General features: G+C 43.7%; 1 protein-coding gene across 5 annotated transcripts in view; it reads left to right on the forward strand.

Annotated features, from left to right (window-relative positions):
- Window positions 1-24,697, forward strand: part of DIS3L2 (DIS3 like 3'-5' exoribonuclease 2) — a 193,189-nt gene that overhangs the window by 59,405 nt on the left and 109,087 nt on the right. For all 5 annotated transcript variants that reach the window (XR_008578235.1, XM_054834804.1, XM_054834806.1 and 2 more), the window contains 4 exons: window positions 535-769; window positions 13,569-13,675; window positions 14,861-15,108; window positions 21,815-21,988. Coding sequence is in view for 4 of the 5 variants with exons in the window: in XM_054834804.1 (XP_054690779.1) it covers window positions 535-769; window positions 13,569-13,675; window positions 14,861-15,108; window positions 21,815-21,988 (764 nt within the window). In the remaining variant the exon portion in view is untranslated. The remainder of the gene's footprint in view (window positions 1-534; window positions 770-13,568; window positions 13,676-14,860; window positions 15,109-21,814; window positions 21,989-24,697) is intronic.

Genomic DNA, 24,697 nt, shown 5'->3' on the forward strand with positions numbered 1-24,697 from the left:
GTTCTCTGGTCTGTACTCTTTCAGTCTGTTCCTAATTGTGTGTTGGGGAGCTCTCCCAGAGATGTGCTTTGACGTGATCCCAGCGTTCACTGGAACTGTTCAAGTTCTGTGACTTCCCAGGATGATTAGTGTATCTTGGTGAACAATGGTCTAAGCAACTCATTAAATTGTAGTGTATCCTCCTCCCTCTCTGTGCTTACTCCCAACTTCTGGAGAGCGGATTAGATGCTTGGCAGGAACTGTATGGTTATGCTCTAGATACGCTTTGGATACATTATTGTCACAGTTGAGGTATTGCAAAAACCATGTCGTTCCCGTCTTTATCCTAGTGAGGTACCTCTTCTGATTGTGCAATATCCGTGGCTAATTACACAGCAATTGCAGTGAGCCACCAGCCACCCACAATTCATTGTCAGCTCCTTGGGGATGCACATGAAAGAGGAAAGATAATGATGGTTTGTTTTTTTTCCTTCAGTCCAGTCATTTAGCTTGCCTCTTTTTTTTTTTTTTTTTTTTAATCCCCTGCTCCTTCAGGTAATAAAGCCAGATGGTAGTGACAAAGAAACAGAAGCCACACATGAATCAGATGTCCCTGAGGATATGTTGGGGACTTGCGTTCCTCGAGAGACAGCGAAAGGCGATGCTAAAAGTCCGGATGTCATTATAGAAGCTCAGTTTGATGATAATGATGCAGAGCATGGACAAGACCACTTGCAGGATACGTTGGCTGATGACATTAAGAAACTTTCCCTGGATACCGGTGAAAAGGGTGAGTAGATCAGATTACTGATTTAAACCTTTATTTGATCAAACTGGTGAAGTATTACTTTGTTGGCTTGCTTCGTTGCAAGATATAAAATACAGGCATAAAAGCTTAATGCCTTATCACTTCTATCCCTTTCCGCTAAACTGCCTTCATAGTTTTGAATGGATATTAAGGACTGGGGTTTATGTAGTTTTGATTGATGCAAAGTAAATCTCTGGAACAGAAGTCACACCTTTGGATTTGCAATTCTCCGGGCTGTCTGGGGACTGCTGGTTGCTGTTTAATTCAAGATGCTGCTGTAGCAGTTTCCTTCATGGCAGTTTGGCTGGCCAATCTACGTGCCTCAGTTTGGGGATAAGAATATATTTCCTTGGGGGCAGTTAGGTTTGTTGCTGTTTTCAAACAGTTGAGTTATGAGCAACTTAAAGATTCGGTCCATTTAAAAAGAAAATTGCACTAAAACCTAAAGCCAATTATGCGATCTGTTTTGAAGGCAAACCTGTTTTATTCTGAATCTGAATTCCATCCAAACCATCAAGTGTTGCTTAGGGCAAAATAAAATAGGCTCCCCTGTCCCAAACTATGCTTATGCTGCTCTTTGCATGTCCTTTCTAGTACTAAATCCCTTCCTGAAGAGCTGCGTGTTGAAAGGATTCAGACAATTGGCACATTTAACATGTGCCTTCAGCTGCTGCTGTAAAATTTGCCAGGACAGATACTCTGGTGTGTTCCTGACGCATGCCCCAGTTGTCCCGAAAAGATGGCAGTAACTTAGGACATAAGTAGTTGTTGGTCTCTGAGAAATCTCGGTGGTGGTTGTGAAGCTGTTCTGTTTTAATACCTCATGTTTTCCTGAGAGATTGCTTTTGAAGATGCACAGACCTCCGCCTATACTGTTGGTAGACTTCCATTTTTCACACCCATCTTCTAATAAAACTGGAAATAACATTTGAGTGGAAGTGTTGTAGTTTTTATGGCAAAACATTGGTTTCAGCTCATGAATGGAGCTGCCGCCTCACCAGTTCATGATGCTGTTTCCTTCTGGGTACCTTCACTGTCTTTGAGTGACTGCCAAGGTATGTGAACCAACTTCCGTCTTGTTCCGTTACTTTCCAGCATAGGGCTTCAGTTGGGAGTTACTTGTCTGCGGATGTTTTATGCAACTGGTTATTAACCCCATCCTTTTTGCAGTCTTGGACACAGTGTTATAGCTGCATGCTGTTGAGCTGCCGCTTTGACTCAGCAATTCTAAATCTCCTAATGTGCTCCTGAGTCACGTATTGTGTCTGTTGCCTCTGGTTTTGCTTCTGATAGCAATGCCAAATGAAAAATCAGAGAAATGGATTCTTGTTTGACACCAGCATCTAAAATAAATATAGACTTGAGTCAGTATTTTACTTTACGTGTATAACTATGCTTTAGTGTAAAGGCTTGATGAGAGTGACTTTTCTTGACGCATCGTATTTCCTCAAGATGCTCTGGAGTGACCTGTGTTGGAGGTTATCAAGTTATCTCTTAATATCTGTGCCGTCTGAGTGTATTTTTTGCCATTTAATTCTGTCTTTGGAGAACTTGTAGGGCAAACGTTAGATCAGCTTATTGTCTACACAGTTGAAATCCAACCTACTTTTCCATTGCAGTTGCCTAAGCCAACTGTTTTCTTTTGTTTTCAAGCCCTTTCTATGTTCATCCTTAACAAGCCTTGTGGCTGGTGTGAATGTGCCAGTTAGATTTCTGCTGAGTTTGTATTTTGCTATCACCTCTTTTAATAGTTGCTTCAGCTTCTTTGGCCATATAACCCATATGGATTTTTCTCTAGTTTCTTCTTGCTCTGCTTTTTAATGCCCTCCTTTTTTTATACATATAAAGTTTACGATGCTGCTTTTTCTGAAGGTGTTTTTGAGCAGTTGATGATTGCTTTGGCTTGTTTCCTGTCTTTCATGCAATTTCTTATATCATCACTTATCCAGATTTTAAGTCTTGCCTGGAAAACAGCTATAGTTATTCTAGCATCAGTGATAACTGTCATGAAAAAAAGAAAAGATCCTGCCAAATTCAGTCTTCACAGGTGTGGCTGAAAAGGCTTTTTTAAAAGGACCAAACATACACTTTTTCAAGGCAGAACTTAGCTAAGGCCATCCACTGGAATGTGGTACCGGCATCGGGAGGCAGAGTGCTTTGCAGGGTTGACTGTGGTGAGTGGAAGCGCCCTTCCCCGCGTAACGTGGGCCTGCCCTGCGGGGGCTTCTCGGCTGATGCTGCCCCTTGAACTTCCCTTTCAAGCGAACTGCCTGTGAGCCTTTTCTTTTATGTTACATCTCTTTTGCTTGAAACAACTACCGCAGCAAAACAGAGAGGTGGATGGGAGATGAGATCCCATGGGGGGTATTCTTCCTGACCCACCAAAACCAGTGCCTTACTTTCCCTGAGAGCATTGCTTTGTAGGGTTTATTACACAGATGCGTTGCATGCCGTTATGCACAGAAGGAAGCAGGAGAAATAATTTGTGGCCAGTGCAATTCTTAAATGAACACTTTTAGTGGGCTTTCTTCTTTTTTTCCCTAACATAGGGAAGGTTGAAGGTTTTGAGCTGGAAAAAGATGCCATCAAGGGCATCATGTTTAATAGTCAAGAAACAGTCTATCATGTTCTCATGTGCACTTTATGTAGGTATGTGTATGCCTGCATATATGTGTGTGTGTACATATAAAAAGATCTTTTATTTATGAAAGACCTAAACAAAATCCAAATGAAACAGAAAACAAACAAACAGAAAACCCCGCCTGGATTTCTGGGGGTGAAAAATATCCATAGCTACCCTAATTGAATAAAAAGTAAATTTTACTTATTCCAGGGCAAAAAACCAGAGCCATGTTGCTCTAGACGCTGCTAGACAGTGCTCAAGTCTTTGTGCATATACATAAGCTCTGCAGATTGCTGCCTCTCAGTTGCAAGACAGCTTTTGTCCTTTCTGATGGAGGAGTAGAATTACGCAACATCTTTGTTGCTGGCTCATTTGTTCTGCTGCTGGTGGTCAGAATGAACCATGAAGAATAAAAGTAGACGTGTCATTCGAGTAAGAGCACGTTGGGTCACGCTGGGAGTACAGGCTGTTTTGATATCCCTTCTACCCTGGCCTGTGTCCCATCCCTTGTTGTGGTTCCGTTCCTCTTCAGAGCACCAGTCACCCTCTCCACCTCTAGTTACACACTGGGGCAAAGAATTTTGGGTTGGCCCTTGCTGTCAGAAGCTCTGAAGCATGAAACATTATGTATGCTGATTATGGCCCAGATTTGAGTGGACTGAATTTCCCCGAAGTCATTGTACATTGGGTTTTCTATGCCTCTGCGAGGCTTAAAGCAAACTGGTAGAAATTGTTATGCGTCAGGCTGCAGGCTGAGGCTCAGATGCTGCAGTTATGAGAGCTGTGCTTCTTGCCTTTCTCTTCCTAAGACCCCAGAAAGGATGGGGTAAGCAAGAGGGAGCTCCACAGAAGTGAAGAGACCATCGCATTCAGCCTAGTTCTCAGCCCATGTACTTTCTGAAAGTTCTCGTGCTCATAAAAGTGCGTCAGTCTTGCTTTGCTCAAGGATATTTAAATAAAAGTTTATAACTGGTGTCATTATGCCAGAAGCTCTCCTGGTCAAACGAGTTTGCTCTGCTTTTCTGAACTCTTCTTGCAAAGCAGCTCGGTTAAAGATTATCTTCAGAAAAGTCTCTGATCTAGGAAGTGATGAGACGTTTTCCTCTCCAGCATGCTGCTCTACACAAAGAGCAATATCCTGTTCCAAAGTTAGATTTTCTTAATGTTAAGTTTTGGTCGTTGGAGGTAGGTCTTCCTAGCAAAGTTGGAAATCCCTTTCCTCTTGTGTTTTCAGCTGTATTTCCAAGGTGTAAATATCTCTACATGCTGAACAGACTTTCTCTCTGGTTTTTTTTTTTTTCTTTACAAATACAGTAAGAATGAGCAGCCTGAAGAAAATTTCTCAGCTCCTTTACTAGTGTCCTTCAGACTCTCTCTGGGGTTTCTATGCCCTGTTGAAATGCAGGCAAAGAACAAGGCAATAGCATCCTGGCACTGGTCTGCACAATATCGTGTACACAGAAAATACTAATTCTCTATAGTGCTTGGTACTGACGTGCAAATCCTCTGTGTTTTACCCTGAGACCTCAGCTTATTCTGTGTCACTGCTATGCAGAGAAGTCATCCACCAGTCAACACAGCCTTTGCCAGGTCTGTAATTCTTTTCCTTAATCCTCATTCACATTGACTAATGCAACAGAGGTAATGTAACTTTTATCTTATCACTTAGTACTGAGCTGGAATACATTATTTCTGTGACTTGTCACTGCAGTAGAAGGATTTTCCTTATACTCCATTTCAATATGTTATAAAAACTAGAAACTTCTCTGTATCCTCCCAACCCAGGAAAAGTGCAAAATGTTCTCTACGGAATACTTTACGATGCTGTACCCCCACACAGACTCGTGTGTCACATGAGTTTCATACAAATGTGAGCTGTCTCTTGTTAAATATTGGAATCAGATTACTCTGATAAAGAAACATCAGCAATTGAACAGTAGCAGCTACTTGTACTCTGGAGAATGGCAGCTGCGCTCATAAAAGTGCCTCAGCCTTTCTTTGCGAAAGGATATTCAAATAAAAGTTGTAAAACTGTGTTACTATGCCAAAGCTATCCTTGTCAAACTAGTTTGCTCAGCTTTTTTCAGCTTTTCTCATGAGAGATCTTACTTTACCAGATACGCAGAGTATCCTGCTTCCCACGGGGTGGCTCTTAGAAGTAATCAAGTTGGTGGACTGGCTGCCCTGGCAGCAATCAGATAGTTGTGTTTGTTCAGGATTTCCACTTAGACCTACGCTTCGGCAAGTCGGTGTTTGTGTGAATGTCCGAAGCTTGCTCACTGCCTTGACGTATTGAAGTTTGAATAGAAATAACTAATTTATAGGCAGAGTAAACTGACAGCTACCTCAGCCAACTGTGTAATGGAAAATTGAATCGAATAGTGGATGGTTAATAGGTAGAGTCAACAGAATTTGGGTTCGAGCTGCTGCAGAACTTGCTCCTGTCTGTTCAGTGTTGGCCAGGTGGATGCTGGTCGGTCTCTTTTCAAGTCAAATGTGATTGTCAGTCTCTAATAGCCCTGGTAAATTCAGAAATTATAATCTAAAATTGCTTGGTGTCCACACTACTACTGACTGGAGGCTGTTACTGAGTATTTCGGGATTACTTGGCTCAGCACATGGTGGCATTTGGTACGTTCACAGTATGGTTGTGTGATAGCACATTAAGCCATTCTTTTCTCAGGATGATGCTCTGGAGTCAGTGCTTAGAAAGGGTTTTGGATCCTTCTAGCAAAGGAGAAAAATGTATGTATAATCTAGACTTTAATCTCTGTTTTGCACTTCTGCACCTTCTCATGTGCTTCCGTGCCCTCTCTTGTGCTTTTGTGTGTGCTCTCCCTTCTTTTAAGCTTGAGTTGGTGCCTACCTGCTTTTTGTGTTGTCTTCTGGCACTTGGAGCCCTTCTGCACTTAGCAGTGTCTGATATTGGCATAGGCAGAGTTTAGGGAGGTACTACTGTTCCTCTCCTTGGCCAGGGCTGGTAGGGAAAGGATGATGGTGACAAGAATCTGGACTGTAGGGTGTCCCTCTTGTTCAGGTTCTCCCTTCTTTCAGTGTAGCTGCCATGAAATCTCTGACAAATTTGGAGCCCACCAACATCACTGGCTGCTGGAAGGAATAAATATTCTTCTCCCTCCTCTTCAGAGGCTCCCGTTCACTCTGAGTGCTTTTACGAAGTCTTCACACTTCTTTCCTAGCCTGCAGCTTTCTGGAGATGGATCGTCTCCACTGCATAGCTCGAAACATTTCTAGGCCACAGCAGAGTGAAAGCTCACCAGGAAATCTTCTCAGTTACATGTCTTTTAATAGAAATCCTTGAGGTGGAACTGTCAAAAATCAGATCGGTTTCACTCTGCCGAAGCCTGGAAAACCAGCAGAGTAGCTGGAGTCGTTTCAGCTGCTTGAGACAGCTCTCTATTAGTTTATCCCAAGTTCATGTTTGCGGGTCTCTGGATCTAGCTTTTTGGTTGTTGCTAAAACTTTTCTTAAATGAGAGTGTAGATTTCTTGAAGAATAAACAGTATAGCAACTTTAAGAAAAATGTTCTTCTGGTACTGAACAAATTGGGCTTTACGGTTGCATTGATTAAATGCTACAGGCTGAATAAGCTCCAGTTATTCTTTTCTTGCACAGCTGAAGCCTGCAATGGAGGTTAATGTTGGGAAAACTTCTTATGCCGTTCTTCCCTAATAAGTTATCTTGACCCCCAAATGACTTCTTACGGAAGGCAAAAAAAAAATTTAAAAAAAAAATTTCTGCACTTGGGTAACAGGAATTAGATTAAGTTCAGCGTATTGCCATATGTTCCTGAATTCACCTGTGTTTCTCCTTTGACTTACAAGTTTAGGTCAAGCAAGTGAGAGGGCATGATACTGAGAATGAATGGTGGGTGTGAAGATAAACATTTTAGAGTATGGTCATTGTTAGCAGCAAGGTTTCCAGGATGAATCAGATTAGGATTCATTCAGCTAACATATTTTCCATGCAATAGTAAAATTGGACACACACACACGTTAGGAACAAACGCACATGCAGGAAGGAAGAACATTAGGCAGATAGGCAAAATACTGAATGGGAATGTTTTTGTAACATTTCAATTTTACTTGCCATTAATGTAACAAAACTGTATTTATGTAGACTGCAACACTACCTATTTTTTTTGAGGTTTAATTCTGTTGCAATAAAGCTTCCAACCCCCTTGTTGACTGGCAGCTTCTCAAGGACATGAGAGGGCCAGGAGGCCTGAGTACCGGTGCTGTGGTCGTAGTAATGTTATGTGGCTACTGAGGCAGCTATGATTTGATCTGTTGAGCTAGATGTCAGCTTCCCAAAATGATGTTGAATCTTTGTTGCGGACCAGGCTTGGAGGGTTCTAAGGAAAAGTGACACTCTTGTCACATCATTCTGCCATCTCCTCCATCCTTCCTTGTGGAGGTGGCTGAATATAAGTAAATAATTATATGCTGGGCTGTGTTGCGTGTGTAAGGAAGCCAGCTATACTCACTTCTTCATGTTGCCTTTGCTCTGCATTATTGCAGATGCTTGTCTCTGCTGTACAGATCCATTATTACACCTTTCCTCTCCCCGAGGGTCTCCTCCCACCTGTGCATCTTCAAAAATCATCTGAATCTCCTGGTCCTCATCTTCAGTGTGCTGTTGGGCATGCAGGTGCGTGAGTTCAGGTGTTTAGACATGAACAGCTGCGGCAGGGTGAATCTGCTTAAATGAGCATTAAAGATAAACATCTCTAAGGAAGTTAGTCCTGTTCGTTAGACACACAGCTCTGTGATGAGACAACTCGGGAGTGCTGCATGGTTTGGAGCAGCTTTGCTTCTTACCTGCAGAGCTGTCTTGCATTGCACGTGGGAGCTGTTAGGCTGATTTTGGACAAGCTGCACATGTTAAGTTCTGAAGCTGTTGACTTAACAGTCTTGTCACAGTGAACTACCTGTCTTCCCTCTGTCACAGGTGGAAAGCTCTTTGTGTGGAGATAGAAATATTCACAAAATACTGCTGCTTGCACAATATTTTCCCAAGCGAGCCTTCTTATAGCCTGTTTAAAATCAGTTCCAGTTTTGGATAGTACCTGGTACCAAGTGAAAAGACACTTTCCTTCCTCCCTACATTTTGGGTGAGAGGGGATGCTCTTCAGCCTGCTGGGTGAGACTTCAGTGATAGCTCACTTGGACCTCTGTACTGCGGAATCCGTCGGGGAGAAGTCTGCCAAGGTCAGGAGAAGCTCAGAGCTCCTACCTCTGTAGGTCATGAAATAGCTTTGTAGGAACTGAGATCATCCAGCTAGGGACAGATGTTTTTATGAAACCAGATGCCTTTGCTTTGATCCTCAAAAAATTACATTTTGGTTTACTTGGTGAAAGGAGGACCAAGTATGATTTGAACCAGTGGTTCCTACCATCAGTTTTGTGTTCGGGAGAAAAAACCTGTTCTGTGCCAATAAACATTGGTGACAGAATGTGAAGAGCCCTCGTACTGTTTTCTAAACAACGTGTTTCCTTCTCGTTGTCCCTAATAATGAAAATTGTAGCAGAATAGCGTAATCCTGGGCAAATCTGTGCATGCATTTGAATGTATCGCTTTTTGGTTGAAGGGCGTTTTAATTCCCGTGTCTCCTGTGTTGGTATAGACAGAACTTCCAAAAACACATCCTTTGACACGCAATCCTTGAGATATTTATAATATATTGGTTTGTTTTACACCCTTTTCCTTATGCATTTGGTACTAAAAAATAATATGCTGAAAACTGCTTATTGAAGCAGACATCAGAGAACCTAAGTGTTGTTAGTTCATTAGTAAGTAGTAGACTTTGCTACTGAAAGGTTTACAGATGTGTTGGTATGTGAGCACTAAGCTGAAGAGCAGCATTTTCTTTTTTAAAAGCTTCATATCAATAATGCCTTCTGAGGGGATTCTTGGATATGCCCATGGAGAGTAAGCCAAATAACTTCTCAAGTAGATTTTTTTTTCCTAGCTGAAGTAGCAAACATTGAACTATTTTTTTTTTTAAAAAAAAAAACTTGTTTCCATCCAGAGAGGGAGATTTTTTTTCCAGTGAGTTGTTTTTGAGATCTGAAACTGTGATATATTTTCGTTTGCAAGTGGATATTGCATCTTTAATTGTATTCTTTTTGGACAGAATTGCAAATTTCCACAGTGACCAATGCAAACCTAGTGAAAATAATTTTGGATCTGTCACAAGTAATCAGAATTCTAGTCTGATGACTTTTGGTCCACTTTGGCCACCTTTTAATGCCATGGTAATTTATTTGTAAAAGGAAATTTGGGGGGCTTGAAAAAAAAAAGTTTGACCTAGGAATGCCTGTCAGGCAAATCTAAGTGTGTATTGAAGCTGCCTAAGCTGATCTCTTAGAGGGAGGCAAAATCCAAGTGTCCTGGATCTACTTTATTGGTAATAACATAACTAATTTGAGTTGCTTTTTGTATCTAGTGCCTAATTTTTTTTAAAGTAAGACTATTACAGTTTTGGTTTGTCGGATAATCACTGAAAGGAAAACATTGAGATTATAATGCAGTTTCACTGGATCCTAGCTGCTGAAGTGTGTTTTCACTGTAAGATAAGCTTATGAAGTATTGCCCAAGCTAACATAGTAAATCTTTCTCAGAAAGCATGTCTTTGCCCAGGGTGGAAATATTGAATGGTCATTGGATAACCACTGCAGTAAAGGGTCAGAATAATTCATTTTTAGTTTGGCAAAATGCAAGGAATTTCTTCCCACCTCCCCTGCTCAAAATCCTGCTTCTCTCACAAGTTAACTCTTCTTTAGGATTGCCTCCGTGGCTCTGCCATGTTGTGGGAGATGTTCGTGTCTCCCAGCTCAGATCTTCTAGACCACCAGTCTCCAGTGGGGCCCTGATACCTCTCCTCTTCGCCTGCCCACCCATCAAGTTCCAGTTTCACTGGAGGGAAGAGGGATTTGGAATGCAAGGCAGGGGCTGTCAGAAATGTATTCAGGGGACTCAGGTACCAGACTCTCATGGCAGTTTATCACTGTCCTTGTTGAGACTGAGATTTTTGTGCAGAACGTTCACAACTGAGCAAGGTGGACGTTGGATCTGGGTAGTTGTCCTTTCTGAGCAGAGAGGTTTGTCTCATTGCTGGTGCTCTGCTGTTGTAGACCTCCAAGCACTAGATGCAGCCCTAATACTGGCAGAATTTTGACTTCAGAAGGAGCAGCTACAACCTACAGAGAAGTCCACATCTCTTGGCCCCAAGAGTACAGAGTTCCTTGTGTGTTGTCTTGCCTGTCTTGTTTCAGAAGTGTTGCCCATCAGTCAATGTATGCGATGACCTTTTAGATACTGAAGTTGATGAAGGAAGATGGGTAGGAATAAGTAGATGGCTGGGGTTTGCTTCCTTCTTTCTTTCTGTTGATGGTATAGTTGTAGATCCCAGCCTCTGTCTGCTGGAGTCTCTAATAATCCCAGATTTTTTTGGGAGGGATACTGAAATTGGAGGGACCCCTGATGAAGAAGGAACTGTCCAGCCAGCCCCTGGTTGATGCTGGTTGTGAAGGAAAACGGCAGGTTCTACCATGTGCCACATGAGAATTTAGATGCTTTCTGGTACCTGTACTGGGTTTGCATGGGGCACAGCTTCAGCAGCGCAGGGGGAAATGCCCTGACCCTGCATCATCTTCATCCCAGGCAAAGGAAGGCCTGGTCACCCATGTGCTGTCACCCCGTGACAGCTCCCTCCTGGTGCTTCTGTGCTTTTTTGGAAGCGTGTGTGTGATACCTCCCAAGGACACCACTGTTGGCTCCTTTTTTGACGGGGAAAGCTGCTTCCGTGAAAAAATGCGAGTGACTTTTTAGAGACATGAGAGCTGGAAGGAGGAGTGGAAAGGTGGCAGTGCTCACAGGGGCATGTTCCTCTTCTCATTCTTGCCTGCTGTGCCTTGAGTCGGTGCTGTCGTTCTGCTGCGCTGGGAAAGCAGCAAGTGCAGCTCTTGCTTTTTTTTCCTCAAACACGTTTAGATCTGGTTTCTCTTCCAACCAGTATGTGCCGTTACGTGAGGGAGTGTTCACTCCAGTAAAGCCCTGGGCTTGTGGCAGGTGTGCCTGGGCACACGGCCTTCGGAAGGCTACCGACCTCCCCTCTGCAGTGTTTCTTTGTTCCAGATCGTCCTGTTCTTTGTCCTAGCTGTTTTTATTGTTGGCACACCATAAACCCATGATTGTTAACCAATGGCTTGAAAATTTATAAGAAAACAAACTGGCTCCTTGCTTTTATTCCTTACTGATTGTCTGATATGACCTTTAGCTGGCAAAGATCTGAGAGGAGGTAAGCAAATGAGGTGTGTAACTTGGGTATCCCCACTTTTTCAACTATTTATGATTATCTGAGCAATTTTTTTCCCCAACTTGTTTGTCACCATGTAACTCTGGTAGTTTTATCCCTTAGTAACCCTGATTGTGGCAAATCTGAGTTCATTTCAGTGGGAGAAGTAAAAGGGATATGGGTTTGCTTCTACTACTACTGCTACCTTTTTTAGGACAGTAGATTTTTATTTAAACCCCTGAATATCTGTCTCTTCTCTCAGCCTTGCTAGCAAGTCAGTAAAGATAAACTAAAATTAAAGTCACTTAGATTCTTCCAAAAAAGATGATCTCTGGGGAGAAGCGAAGTCTGAGGAGCTTTGTATCAGAAGGCAAACTGGGGATAATTAGCGGCATATGAGAACCAGAGTTTGTCATTAGAGCAATCGCCGTCATTGTCAGACGACCGCTGGGGTAACGTTGCCCGAAGGCAACCCGGGCCGTCCGCAGCGGCATGACCATCTGTGAACGTGCCCCTGTGATGGTGGTGCACAGCCGTTCCCCTCGGGGCAAGCTGCTCCCCCACTGTCACCCCGGCTCCCCCTGCGCGTCTCCCCCGGTGCCCTGGCACTTGCTCGGCGCTGCCGGCAGCTGCAGCCTCCCCTCCCGCGGCCCGGCCCCCTTCATCCGTCATGTCACCAGCAGCCTCCATCGAGGGTCCCTGTGGGACAGATGGGTGTCATCTGCGGGCCAGGGTCTGTGTGTCACCGCTGTTCTCCTGGAGGCTTTCTGGCGTGCATGAGCGCTGTTGGCCTGCTGGAGAACAGTCTTCAGTGAAACGTTGCTTTATCTCGTGTCTTCTAAGGGAAACAGTGACAGCTGTGTCCCTTGAAACTTGCAGTCAGTGCCACAATCTCTCTTTAAGAAAGCAAAATTTCTTTTGAACACTCAGAGCCTGATTTTACACATGTGCTTGAGATGGATGTGATTGCCATACAAGTGGAAAGAGGCATCCATCCTCCATGAGCCCTCTGGAGAAGAGCACGTGGATGTTTCCATCTGAAAAATGCTGTCAGAGCAGTAACCACAGGCTCTCAGCAGGGTGTACAGCTCAAGAGGGGACCGGTCCCAGCCTTCTCCATGGCAAAGATCACTTCGGATGTTTGTAAATGCTAAATGCATTCGGTGTGCCAGCCACCTATAGCAGACACTTTCAAACTCAGACACTTGGATATTTGAAAATTGCAAGCTAGAAATTACTTGACTATTGATTTAAATATTCTTGGTATCTGGTGAAGTGATTTTGGGGGGAGGGAGCTGTTTGTCATATATAGCAATTACTTTCATTAGACTTTTTCATAATCCTGGTCCACAGCTGAAGAGTGTCAGCTTAGTAGATACGGTTTCGAAGATAAACGTGCATTTTATAACCTTTCATAATGTTTTTAAAGGAAATTAAATATTAAATGAATGTATGTACTTAGAGGACTACTTATATAATGTTAATGACTTCAACTAAGAAATGCCAGGAAATTAATGTAGTTCTTAGTATTTAAAAAACAGAATGTGTTTTCCACCATTTTGTTTATTATGGCTGGCATAGTTCTACTTGTAAAGTTGGGATTTATTTCGATTTTTGTTGTTTTTCAGCAGATCTGCATGAGAAGTGAACATATATCTGTTCTCTGCGGTAGCCTGAAGAAATAATAGTTGCTTCACGCTTGGCTATTCTAACACTTGAGAGATCTTTTTCCTTTCGAATAAGTCTGCTACATTCACTTTGTATTGTAGTTTACAGCAAAGACCCGATATGAATTAGTCATGGCAATGTGCTACAGTAACTGTTGTGTGTGTTTGATGCAGAGAAGGCTGTTGGGATCGCTGGAGTGCACAGAACAAAGCAAGATGATGGACCCAAGGTGAATGATCCCAGGCTCCTCCCAGATAAGTTTCTTCAAAGGACAGCCAAGGTAACTCCACGGAGAGCAACAAGTGAGCACGTGTGCACTCCCAAAGGCTGAAGGAGACCAGCCCTGGCCTCCCTGCAGTCTCCATCTGTTGATCTTTGAATCTCATTCCCCATTTCAAAGAGAGTAATTGTCCGATCTGATAAAAATCAAGTGTCTTGTTATTTTTACCAGTTACCCTAGTTTAAATTCCCTTTGTTTGTTACGCAAAATTACTTAGCAAGATTGAGAAAAAAGATTGGATACTAATATGAGCGTCAGGATATCCAAAGTTGTCAGAATTAATTCTTACAGACTTTGGAAAGGCTGTTAGTGCTGTTGGTTCAAGATTTGAATCAACCTCTGAATGTTAAGAGACCAGAGAAGGACTACTGGGTCAGATCTCTTCCACGTCTTGTGCTTTCCTTTGCAGCCTCTGATTCTGGTCCCTTTTTGGGCTGGGCTGCCCTCTGGTCCCATCCAGCGTGGCAATTCAACACTCAGAATTGCACAGAGGTGCAGCTCCCGAAACCTTCTGGAAGGACTCTTCTGTATAAGCTTAGGAAATCGGCTATAATATTTCTGTTATCCAGTGATTTATTATGGTCTACAAAAATATAGCCTGGATGAACACCTCTCTGGAACAATTATTTAGTGATATTGTAATTTATTATTCTTTTCAAAGCCGTCTTGTATAAAGGTAAAATAACCCCTAACTTCAGAAAGCACAGAGAGGAGGAGAGAACTGCCAAATTCCCCACAGCACATCCTTTCCTGTGGTTAGTGTTGGATCCGCCAGCGGCACCGTTTTTGGACTGGCCTGTTCTGCACTGAATGTCGAAATCACAGGCCGAGGATACAAATGAAAGATTTTACAGGAGTTGCTTGTATGTTGTGGCTAATTCCCTGCATTTGGAAGCATCTGCTTCTTGTCTGGTTTTGCTCTGTAATCAAGAAAATTGCTGTAGAGCTAGCACTTGGAAGGCACTTAGCTCTTCTATAGCCATGAGCAAGATGGCAAGGAAAATACATTGTAACTGGGTACTCGGTTAAAAAATGCACACACACATATATACACACGCAGGGAAAACATGATATAGGCCTTGTGATTCTTCCAGATATTCTGCTAAGCCTCTGTGTATCCCTATTCGGTTAAAGAAAATAAGTTTCTCTGAAGGTATTAACTGTAGAAACCTTTGTCTCTTCCAGGTGGTCTATATTTTGGAAAAGAAGCATTCCCGAGCAGCTACGGGCTTCATCAAGCTTCTGGCGGACAAGAACAGTGAACTCTTCAGGAGGTGTGCCATGTTCTCACCTGTGGACCACAGAGTGCCCAGGGCCTATGTGTCCTTGGCTGATTGCCCTCCAGACTTTGTGACCAGGCCTGAGGACTATTCAAATATGCTCTTCATCTGTCGCATAGTGGACTGGAAAGACGACAGCAACTTTGCAACAGGGTATGTGGCTGCCGTTGGAAGTGGAGATGACTGAGATTCTAGTTGGAGTTCTTGGTTTTGCTTAGTTTGATACATGCGGTAGACATAGGAATCTGTTAACAAGATACTTGTCTTGTATCCCTCTGATATTTGGTGGATAAACTGTGACGAGGCTAAGCATAGCTCATCGCTAGTTAATCTCATGGCTACAAAATGGTAGTTTCTTTTGGTGCTTGCTTCAGTGTGCTGGCACATCACAGCATTAATGAGCATACAGTCTTTGCTCAAAAGAGCTTGCAGTCCAGAGGGAACACATATGGGTACTTAGTCTGACCGGCACAAGCACCGTAGGGTGCTGGCAGCCTTTTGATCCTTCCTCCCTTTGTTTAAGAAGAGTACAAAGTGTGTAGTCATTTCACTTCTGCTAGAGGAAGAAGATCAGTAGCTGTAAAGCTCATCTTTGGTTTTTAAGCCTTTACTGATAAGAAGTAGAAAATAGTCATGATTTTTGTGCTTTTAAATTTGCATTGCTTCAAGGAAGGATACTAGAAATCAAGAGAAGAATCATTCACTCCTGAAGCAGATGAGAAGGGTGTTGCACTCGGTGTTTCTCAGGAGGCAATGTAAAGCCGTTGCTGTCCAAAGTTCAAATTGCAGGCACCACTGTGAAGGAGGAGATTTTAAGCCTACTCAAATGGCCTATGCTGGGCTGAATCCAGATTGCAAGTTAATTTTGCTTCTCCTTGAGGAAGGTTGTGTCATTTTCAGCGTTTTCACTCTTTCTTGGCTCTAGCTGCAGTGTGCCAAGCGCCTACCTGGAGCGGCTGCACTGTTTCCTATCAGGTGGATCTCAGTAAGAAATGGCGGGCATTGATACATTCATTCAGTTATCTTGGCAAAAACTGAGTAGTCGTGGTTTAGTTGGCGATCCAAAGTAGATAACTCTGACCTATGGCAATGCGGTGGTCAAATTTTATAGGTGATGGAGATCTTCCTCTTGCAAAGCTGTTCCGATAGGGTAGCACAACTGATGTATGGTCTCAGCATCGTAGTTTTTGGAGTCCTCAGCTCAAACTACTGGTAAAGCTTAAAACTTGCATAAAACTCTATTTTTTTTTTTCTAAGAGTAAGTATGTTGGCACAGATCTATCAGCACTAGAAGTAAACTAAACTGAAGTCTGTGTTTCCCTGAGTTTAAGTTCGTTATCACTTGTGGCTGCTTTGTGTGCCCAGTAATAGAAAGTTTCACGTGTACTCCTGGAGAACCACGAGACGTTAAGTCACTCAGTATTTCCTAGCTAAACTGCAGTGCATAAACTGAAGTGGCCTCCCTTTGAGCTCCACTTAACTAGGGGCTGGCTGTGCTGTGAACTTCACTATGACTAAGTTTCTTATTGGCAGAGTTTTTCTATGTCGTCTTTGACTCCAACAGAGAAAAGACTGGAGGGTGATTGTACTGCTTGGCTTCTTGACACAAACAACCCCCCTTTTCAGCAGCAAAGGTGGAAATTAGGAGGATGGGCTAATGTCTTTTTTCATTGGCTGATATGTGTGTGTCTAATCTGTGCTTCTGACAACATTGTATATTCTCATCTGGCTGTTTTGGTAGTTTCCAAGATGTAAAGGGTGTTGTCAGGAAAGAAAACATCCATGATTGTCTTTATACATAGCCATTTCCTCTGGGACTTGGTTGCACTTCACTAAGTGCCTTGTGGAGATGGGAGCACAAAACCTTGGTGACCCATTTTGTTTTTAACTATAAATATATGCTTGTTTAAACACTGAAAGACAAGGAAACCTTGAAGGCCCCAAAAGTTCCTGTTTGCTTTTGAGCTGGCTTATAAGCTTGTTTCTAAGCTGTGTTGCTAGTCATGGCCCACCTGAAAGACAAGAGCAGGTGATCTGCAGCTCATTGCATGCTTGGTTTTCTGAACTTTCTTGTGCACCCCTTAGTTCTCCCACAGACTTCTTGATACCCCTTTGGCAGAACCACCATGGTTCGGAAGGTCCCTGGACTAAAGAGCCTATAGGTCATCACTCTGCACCATCTAAGTCTGCTGGAAGTACGACAAGGGAAACTCCCTCTATAGTTGGCAGTCATTTCCCCGGATGCCTTGGGTGTGTTTCCAGGTACTCTCCATCCTGCAACTGAACTCCCTCAAGCTGGTCATGCACCTTCCTCAGCTTTCCTTTTCCCTTGGGAAGTTCAAGCACAATTTACGGCATATTCTGGTCTTCACATTGGCTGCGTGTGGCTGGAGCAGTGGGATGCTCTGGCCAAGAGTTTTGGCGGTGGCACTGGCCACCCAGGGTGGTCACCTGCACAGGGGTGACCTGACAGTCCCTGGAGGTCCCCTTGGGGATGGGGGTGCGTTTCTGTGTCGTGATTGCCACCTGGTGGTCACCAGTGAGACGCTGTCCCCTCTGAAGGCCACCCTGTGACCCCAACTGCCCCAGGAATGAGCAGGGAGGAACCAACGGTCCACATCCTGCTGGCGATGCCCTGAGTGTATGCTGCTCCGCTCCCTCCTGCGTGTCAAGTGAATTTACCGTGACAGTGAAATGCCATTTAGCTGTACCTGCTTCAGGTAGCAGATAAAGCAAAATAACTCCAAAATATTCTCCTTTTCCAGATAAATATTACAAGTACTGTCATGTACAGTTATTTTTTTGGGACCTTTTCTCAATGTTGGAGTCCAAGGTTGTTTGGAAAATCCATCCAGATGTCTCCACATTTTTGGAAATGGTTAAGGCAGAGTCTTTTCTTTTTTGCCCCTCCATATGATGATGGATAAGACTATTAAAAAAAAAAGTTAGTAGTAAAATGTCAAATCACTGACTCCCTCTGTGGTATACGGGGCTTGTGGCTCTTCTAGGTGTCTGTCAAAGTGACAAGATTTTTCAGGGCATTTGCAATAAAATAAAACGTTGCGGGATGTTCTTTCACTTGACAGTCTTTCCAAAGCTATCCAAGTGGCTTGAATTCCTTTCATCTCTGGCATTTTATTCTGTTTTTTTTAATTCAAAAATGTATTTGGTGTGAGGGGAAATTACTAGATACCTTGGGTAGCTCACTCTAAGGCTTGAGGGAATGTCTGATCCCCAAGCAGTGTAGCTCTGTTGGAAGAACAGCTCCTTGTAGATGTGACTGTCTGTCGGGAAAGCTGTGTTCCCTTGGCACAGCTACTGCTCTGTACTGCTCTGAAGCGTGGGATGTCCCCACCTTCATGGTGAGCACTGTGCTGCTCCTACGCTTTGATGGCGGGTGGCCTGGCAGCTGAAAGGAAGCAGCTCCATGGTCAGAGTGGGGCTGGACTGCGCTCTCGGGTGCTGGGGGTTCCTGTGACACAGCTCTGTCTCTGTGATGCTCAGCCATGCAGACATCTTGCCATCTCCACTGGGACCTTTGGGCTTTATTGTGCCTGTGCAGCTCTGCCTGCGAGCTCTGGGTAATGGGAGCAGCTGGGTGGCCTTTCTTGCTGTCCCCTCTCCTGCTGCTGTACAAGCTTCCTCTAGGAGCGGTGGCTTATTGATGTGTAGGATGTTTTCCTGCTGCTGAAAGAAACCCTCTGTGTAGGGTGACTGTGGGCAAGTCTGCTCCAGGAGAGACTGAGTAAGGTTGTTAAGTCCCTGTGAAAGTTACTCCCATTTGGGAGCCTGACCGGCTTTCCAAAGGAAACAAGCCTTATGTAATTACGCTTTGTCTTTTTGGAGAGTTCTTATCGTATAACCTTTGAACATGTTGGCCAGTTTCAGCTGTGAGCCTGAGGAGCGGACAGGGCTGGAATGTTTGTGGAAATGAGTGGCCAAATAGATGCGATAGTGTCACCACGCAGGGGAAGGTGGCAGCATGAGTGTGGCTCTGTGCCAGGCGTGCACACGTGGGAGGCCAAGCTCCATGAGTCTGCAGCTCGGAGCAGAGAGATCTTGCAGCTATGGCTGTTTTGAAGGAATACCCTGTGCTGCCCAACGCCCCGACCACGGCACGTTCCCATCGGCGCATGCTGCCACTGCTTCTGACATCAGTCCAGGGGTATTCAAGGAACCCTCCAGCATGCTCTAATGCTCCCCCGTCAACATCACAGTAGAGAGATATTCACCTCTGTAACCATTATATTTTTTTTTACCTTTTAACATTTAAAAAAGAGAGATACACACAAGCCTGGGGTGTCACAGACACCGTGACTCCTTGGGAGCGAACGTCTGACTGCTGCTGGGCCCTGTGCCTGTTGTTGTTTATAAGCCTCTTGAACTATTCTTGCTACCCTTGGTGGCCACGGAGCCCCATGAGTGATTTTAGAGCCTGGCTGTTATTCCAGGGCCATCGGTGATCCTATATGTGTTGCCTTTGATCACATGCTGTCCTGTCAGATTTTGCTCTGATGCAAGTCATCATGTCTGCGTGACTGTAACATGGCCCCAATTAAAGTCAGTTGTACACTTTTTATTTCAAGGTACTTGGGAAATGTTCCCTGGAACACTGTAAATCAAATGTTAATTACTATTAAAAAAAATATTAGTCCTATATCAAACCTCTGGATAAACCCCTTACAGTTCATAATCTAATTTCAGTAAACGGATCAAGAGAACATGGGTTTCAAGACTGAGCTGGAAAGCACTCTAGCATTCAGAGGTGCTTTCCATGACTTGTCGTGCAGACATCCAGCCGCCCTCCTAGTGCACTTCCCAGCTCTGCCCTTCCAAGAGAAGGAGCACCTGAGACTCAAGCCCTTGCCATTTCTTTTTGGTAGGGCAACATGTCCTCTCTCTTCCTCTTTTTTTTTTTTTTTCCCCCTCCAATCCATCCTTGGTGGTGCTGGTGGGCCTGCGGACCCTTGGGCTCATCCTTGCTCGATCTCCCAGCTCTGCATGAGACATTGGAAATGAAGTGGTGATTTCTCTGGTTTATTGTTTTTGCTGAGAGAGAGGGAGATAAAACTGATGCCTCGTTTATTTACATTAAAATAAGGATCAGGCTGGGATCAAGCTGCAGGAACAGAGAATTCAGCCTCCATGCCAAACGCGCACGTATTTCTGCCATACAGTTTGTACATAAAATTGAAACAATGGAAGGAAATATCTTTTATCCTTGTTTTCATTTTTATTTTAAAGCTAGGCAATGTGAACTCTACGATTTACCACACCGCGAAGTGCACAATCCTTTCCAGCGTACTACACAATGTGACAGGTTTATTACGCAGCCCTTCCCGTTGTGAGGAGAGATAGCTTTGCTCCCATAAAGAAGATGGGCTTGCTTGTGCTGCATGGATGGGGTTTGTTCTCTGGGTTTATGGCACATTTGAAGCCCTGAGAGCATCTTGCTCATCCAAATGACAAGCGCACTGTTTTGGCCCCAATTTAGGAAAGTAATTAGTGCCTGTTCTCGCTCATTGGAATTAAAGCAGAAGGATCAATATAATGATTGTGTATTTTATGCAGTGGAAAAACACTTATTAGAGTGGCTGTTTTTGCACTTGTTATTACCCCTCTCTTTTGTGTCATATTTTGATGGATTTGCCTTAATTCCAGTCAGGATCATTATCTCTATTGGCTGTAATGTCCCATTTGCCCTAATGGCAGTATATTAAAAAAAAATAAAATTTATCTCTGTGTACTGTAGAGCAATCTGGGGGTGAGAAAGGAGACAAGGGGAGCCAACATGAGACATGGGTTCTCAGGTAGTATTTGTTACCAAGTAGGGAGGGAACAAATGTCCCACTTCTTTGGAGTCCCAATTTGTTTGCTATGTCCAGAACCGAACTCGTTTGACACCAAAGTGCTCGGACAAACGTGTGCTGGGGTTTGCACTGGAGCAGATGGAAACTTTCTCTAAGCATAATAGAGCAGCAGCCTCATCCGCACATGTGCAGAATACTTCATCAAAGACTATTAGCATGCGGGGGACAGTTTCGCCTGTCTATGACTTGCTTCTAGATCGTTGGCTCCTCTCCAGTTGGCTCCTGGTTTAGAGGCTTCTGCTTAGTAAGGAGAGGAGGGACAAACTACTGGGAATATTTCGGTCCCGGAAAGAGCCTGGAAAATGGTTGGAAAGACAATCTGTAGGCATGTCTGTGTGTGCAACTCCTGTAAGGAAGGCAGTAAAGGTTCCTCACACCCTATCATGTCTTCATAGGGCATCAGTTTGCCCAGGCAGAGAGGTGTATCCTTTGGGATGGAGAACAGTGTGCTGAGCTCCCTGGGAGCTGTCTTCTGCAGAGCTGTCTGGGATCTGGTGGGAACCTGTTCTCCATTTCAGATAGTGGGGAGTGAGTCATGTTTTTCAGCAATGAGGAGAGGAAGGAGGATCTCAAGGGAACCGGCCGTGTGTAAAGCTAGAGCTGCCTGTGTGGAGGGCTGTGCTTTTCTTATCCCTGTTGGATGTATTTTTTTTTTCCCTAAAATATGACACTTTCTTACGTCTGCAAAAACCTAATAATATGAAATGTCTCCTTAAAATCAGATACAAAAACCTAATATTATAAAACGTTTCCTTAAAATCAGATACACAAGACAGTCCGGAGTACCGTCTGACTAATGTTTTGCATCTCCAGCAGACATAAGTCATGGTATGGTCTGAATTCCTGCAAAGTCCTGTGCCAAAACTCAGGGAGAAGCGGATGGGTGAAAGAGTATGTCTGAGGGCTCAGCAGCCTCTCGCAGGGACAGTAACAACATGACAGTACTAATTACACACTTAAAAAAAGTGTCCTTTTCTTTCTTTCTGCAGGCAGTTGGCCAAAAGTCTTGGGCAGGCTGGGGAGATTGAGCCGGAAACGGAAGGGATCCTGATGGAGTACGGTGTGGATTTCTCTGACTTTTCCCCTGAAGCCCTGGAATGTCTTCCCCAGAGCCTGCCCTGGGTTATCTCACCAGGAGAGCTGGCCAAAAGAAGAGATTTAAGGTAACGACAAAAAACACAGTCTGACACTCTTGGGTTGTTGCAGGGTCGTGTTATTTTGTTTTGCTTTCATCACGCTTTGAAAAGGCACTGACTTTGTTACATGTACTGTATTACACATTGTCTGCACTAGCATGGAAAGAAACTGCTTTTGAAAGTACCTACAAACCCAGAAGATCAGTTATTTGGAGAAGTATTTTGTGAGTCAAAGAGGCTTTTTCTCAAAAGAACTATTGAAAACTGAAAATTTGGTGTTTGGCACCTAATCTGAAAGCTTTATGTTTTCGTCTGGAATGTATTACGTATTTTAGTGGTAGTTTTATAGCAGAGATTTTCTGAATGCCTGGCAGATCAAATGATCTTGGACATTGTTACTTTGAAACTTAAGCACAGGTAGAGACTGTCCTGTGTTTTCCTGTCTAGTCTCAACATTCTTCTCTGTTTTGAAGAACTGGTGTCATATGGAGTTTATGACGGCTCTTGATCAGGTTAGCAGCTGGCAAATGCAGTCCCTCCCTGCGGCCTGGCAACTTTGTGCTGTCCACCTACTTCACATTACCCATCCCTGTAACTTAGTGATGCTCCCACCAGCTTTTGGGACCTCCACAGTCTCTTGGGTGGTAGATAATGACGTTGCTGGTCTACCCAAAACTAGTGGATTTGCTACGCTTCCAAGTGTCAGGTTTCAGAGACGTCTTTGCTAGAAAAGGTTTAAAGACAAAAGAAAAGTAATTTGTTTAGAACCTCACTTTGCAATGAAGGAAGATGCAAGAAATCGAAACAATAAATGCATTACTAAGATGATAACGGTGTGTTCCACTCCCATCCTTGCTTATACTGGAGCATCCTGTCCCAGCTGGCAGATACATCGCTTTCTTGCATATTGCTGAGGTGAAACAGCCCCGTGAGCCTGATGCCTCAAGACACTGCACTGGCACAAGCACTTGCATGTACGTAGCAAGCTCCTCTCCCTCTTAGTTTGTCTGTGTTACTGGCATGGACTGTTAGCAAATTGAGTGTATAAACTGATGTGCTGCAGCCATTTGCATCTGTACCTGGACTCCAGATGTTACTTTGGACCTAATCCTGCACTGTAGCTTGCACCTCCCTTACTGCTTCAGCTTTACTGGATTGCCATTGCCATGCAATGGAATAAATCAGGGGAGAATCACACTCCTGATTGACTAGTGGTAACACTCAGATACCAGATCCAAACTAGGCTTCAAGTAGTTTTAAAAAAAAAAAAAAAAATTAAAAAAATACTGAAAGCTGCAGTTCGGAAGTCACTGGAAAGTGCTTATTTTTATATTCTTGACTACACTAGCATTCTCTGCTTTTTCTGACCAAGTTCTTTCAAGCAAATAAAGAGCTTGACTTGTCTCCAGTCAGACAATCAGTTTTGGAAACAAATTCCAAGTGCATTTCTTGTTTTTGTTGCTGAATTATTACACTGGGACTTATCAAGGTGATAACAGTTTTGCAGTTAAGCCATTTAAATCCCTCTCTGCCCCTTCTCGACCACAGTGCACACTACAAAGTAGATTTCCTTTTGATCCTCTCAAATATAAACATTTAACAGTCAAGGTTTTTAAGACAATTATTTGAGCTTAATTTACTAATCCTTTTAATGTCAGCTGCCACACCGCTGACTAACTGGTCTGTGGTCTAAACACATATGGAGATAACATGAGACTTCGAGCTATGGAAAGTAAAATACAGATGAATCTTCTTTTTTGTTTCCTCACAGTGAGAGGCTTGTCTACCCAGGAAAAGATGAGTTTTGTTAGTAAACATAGCATGAATTGTGGCTGAGTGGGGGCCTGTGGTTGGAGACCTGGCCGCCATCTCTTTTGGTCTTGCCCATCAGACCTTGAGAGACTGTTCTTGACAGGTCCCAGGGTGGCTTGGCTTTAACGTGGTATTAAATATTAGCTTTCATATTGTCAGCAATAAGTGTGTTGTGGTGTGCAGCATGGTACAAATAGCTGGTGCGCGCTGGCCCAGGCTGGCATCCAGAGGAAAACACCTGAACCTGGGTATCTGGTCTGGGCGGGAGTTGTGCCTTATTTTCCAGGGGAGCTCACATGTCTTCAGTGGCACCTGCCTCTGTGAGTGCCACTCTTTGCTGCACCTTGTGCGTGTTGATCTGTCAGGGTCCCCAGATACTGTACAGTACTCTGAGAGTACAATGTAAGATAAATTACAGTGAAACAAAGGCTCAGCTTTCCTCCTGAAACAGCCATGTTAACACTTCTAAATAGCTCATCCTAATTCAGTTTACACATTGCTCACCTGACTAGAGTAAACATAAATTAGAGTTTGGCTTAGAAATACTTTCATCTGTAGTAAATCCTCTCCAGTAACACAGAGCTATAAATTTTCTAGGGTCGTGCATTAAGCCTTCGGGGTTTGGAAATCATGAGACCTCAAAGTCTTGGGTTTCGTCTTCCTGAGATAACTTTTCCTTGTTTCCTTTCACCATGGGAAATGACCCTTTTCTCCTTGAAAGGTAACCTGTGTTCTGCTAACCAGTGTCCCGAGTGTGGTCGGGTCTATTTGTGAGTCTGTGTATAGAGCACGGAGGTAGAGGTTCTGCACCGGAGGCATTTGTGAGTGTGGTTTTAGATGAAAGCGAGACAATGTGTTTCACCAAGCTGCTGAGGCTGGGCAAGAGGAGGGAAGGATATTTTGTCCATGCCATCTTGTAAATAT

The sequence above is a fragment of the Grus americana genome, chromosome 9, assembly GCF_028858705.1.
Source record: "Grus americana isolate bGruAme1 chromosome 9, bGruAme1.mat, whole genome shotgun sequence".
Classification (NCBI taxonomy): Eukaryota; Metazoa; Chordata; class Aves; order Gruiformes; family Gruidae; genus Grus; species Grus americana.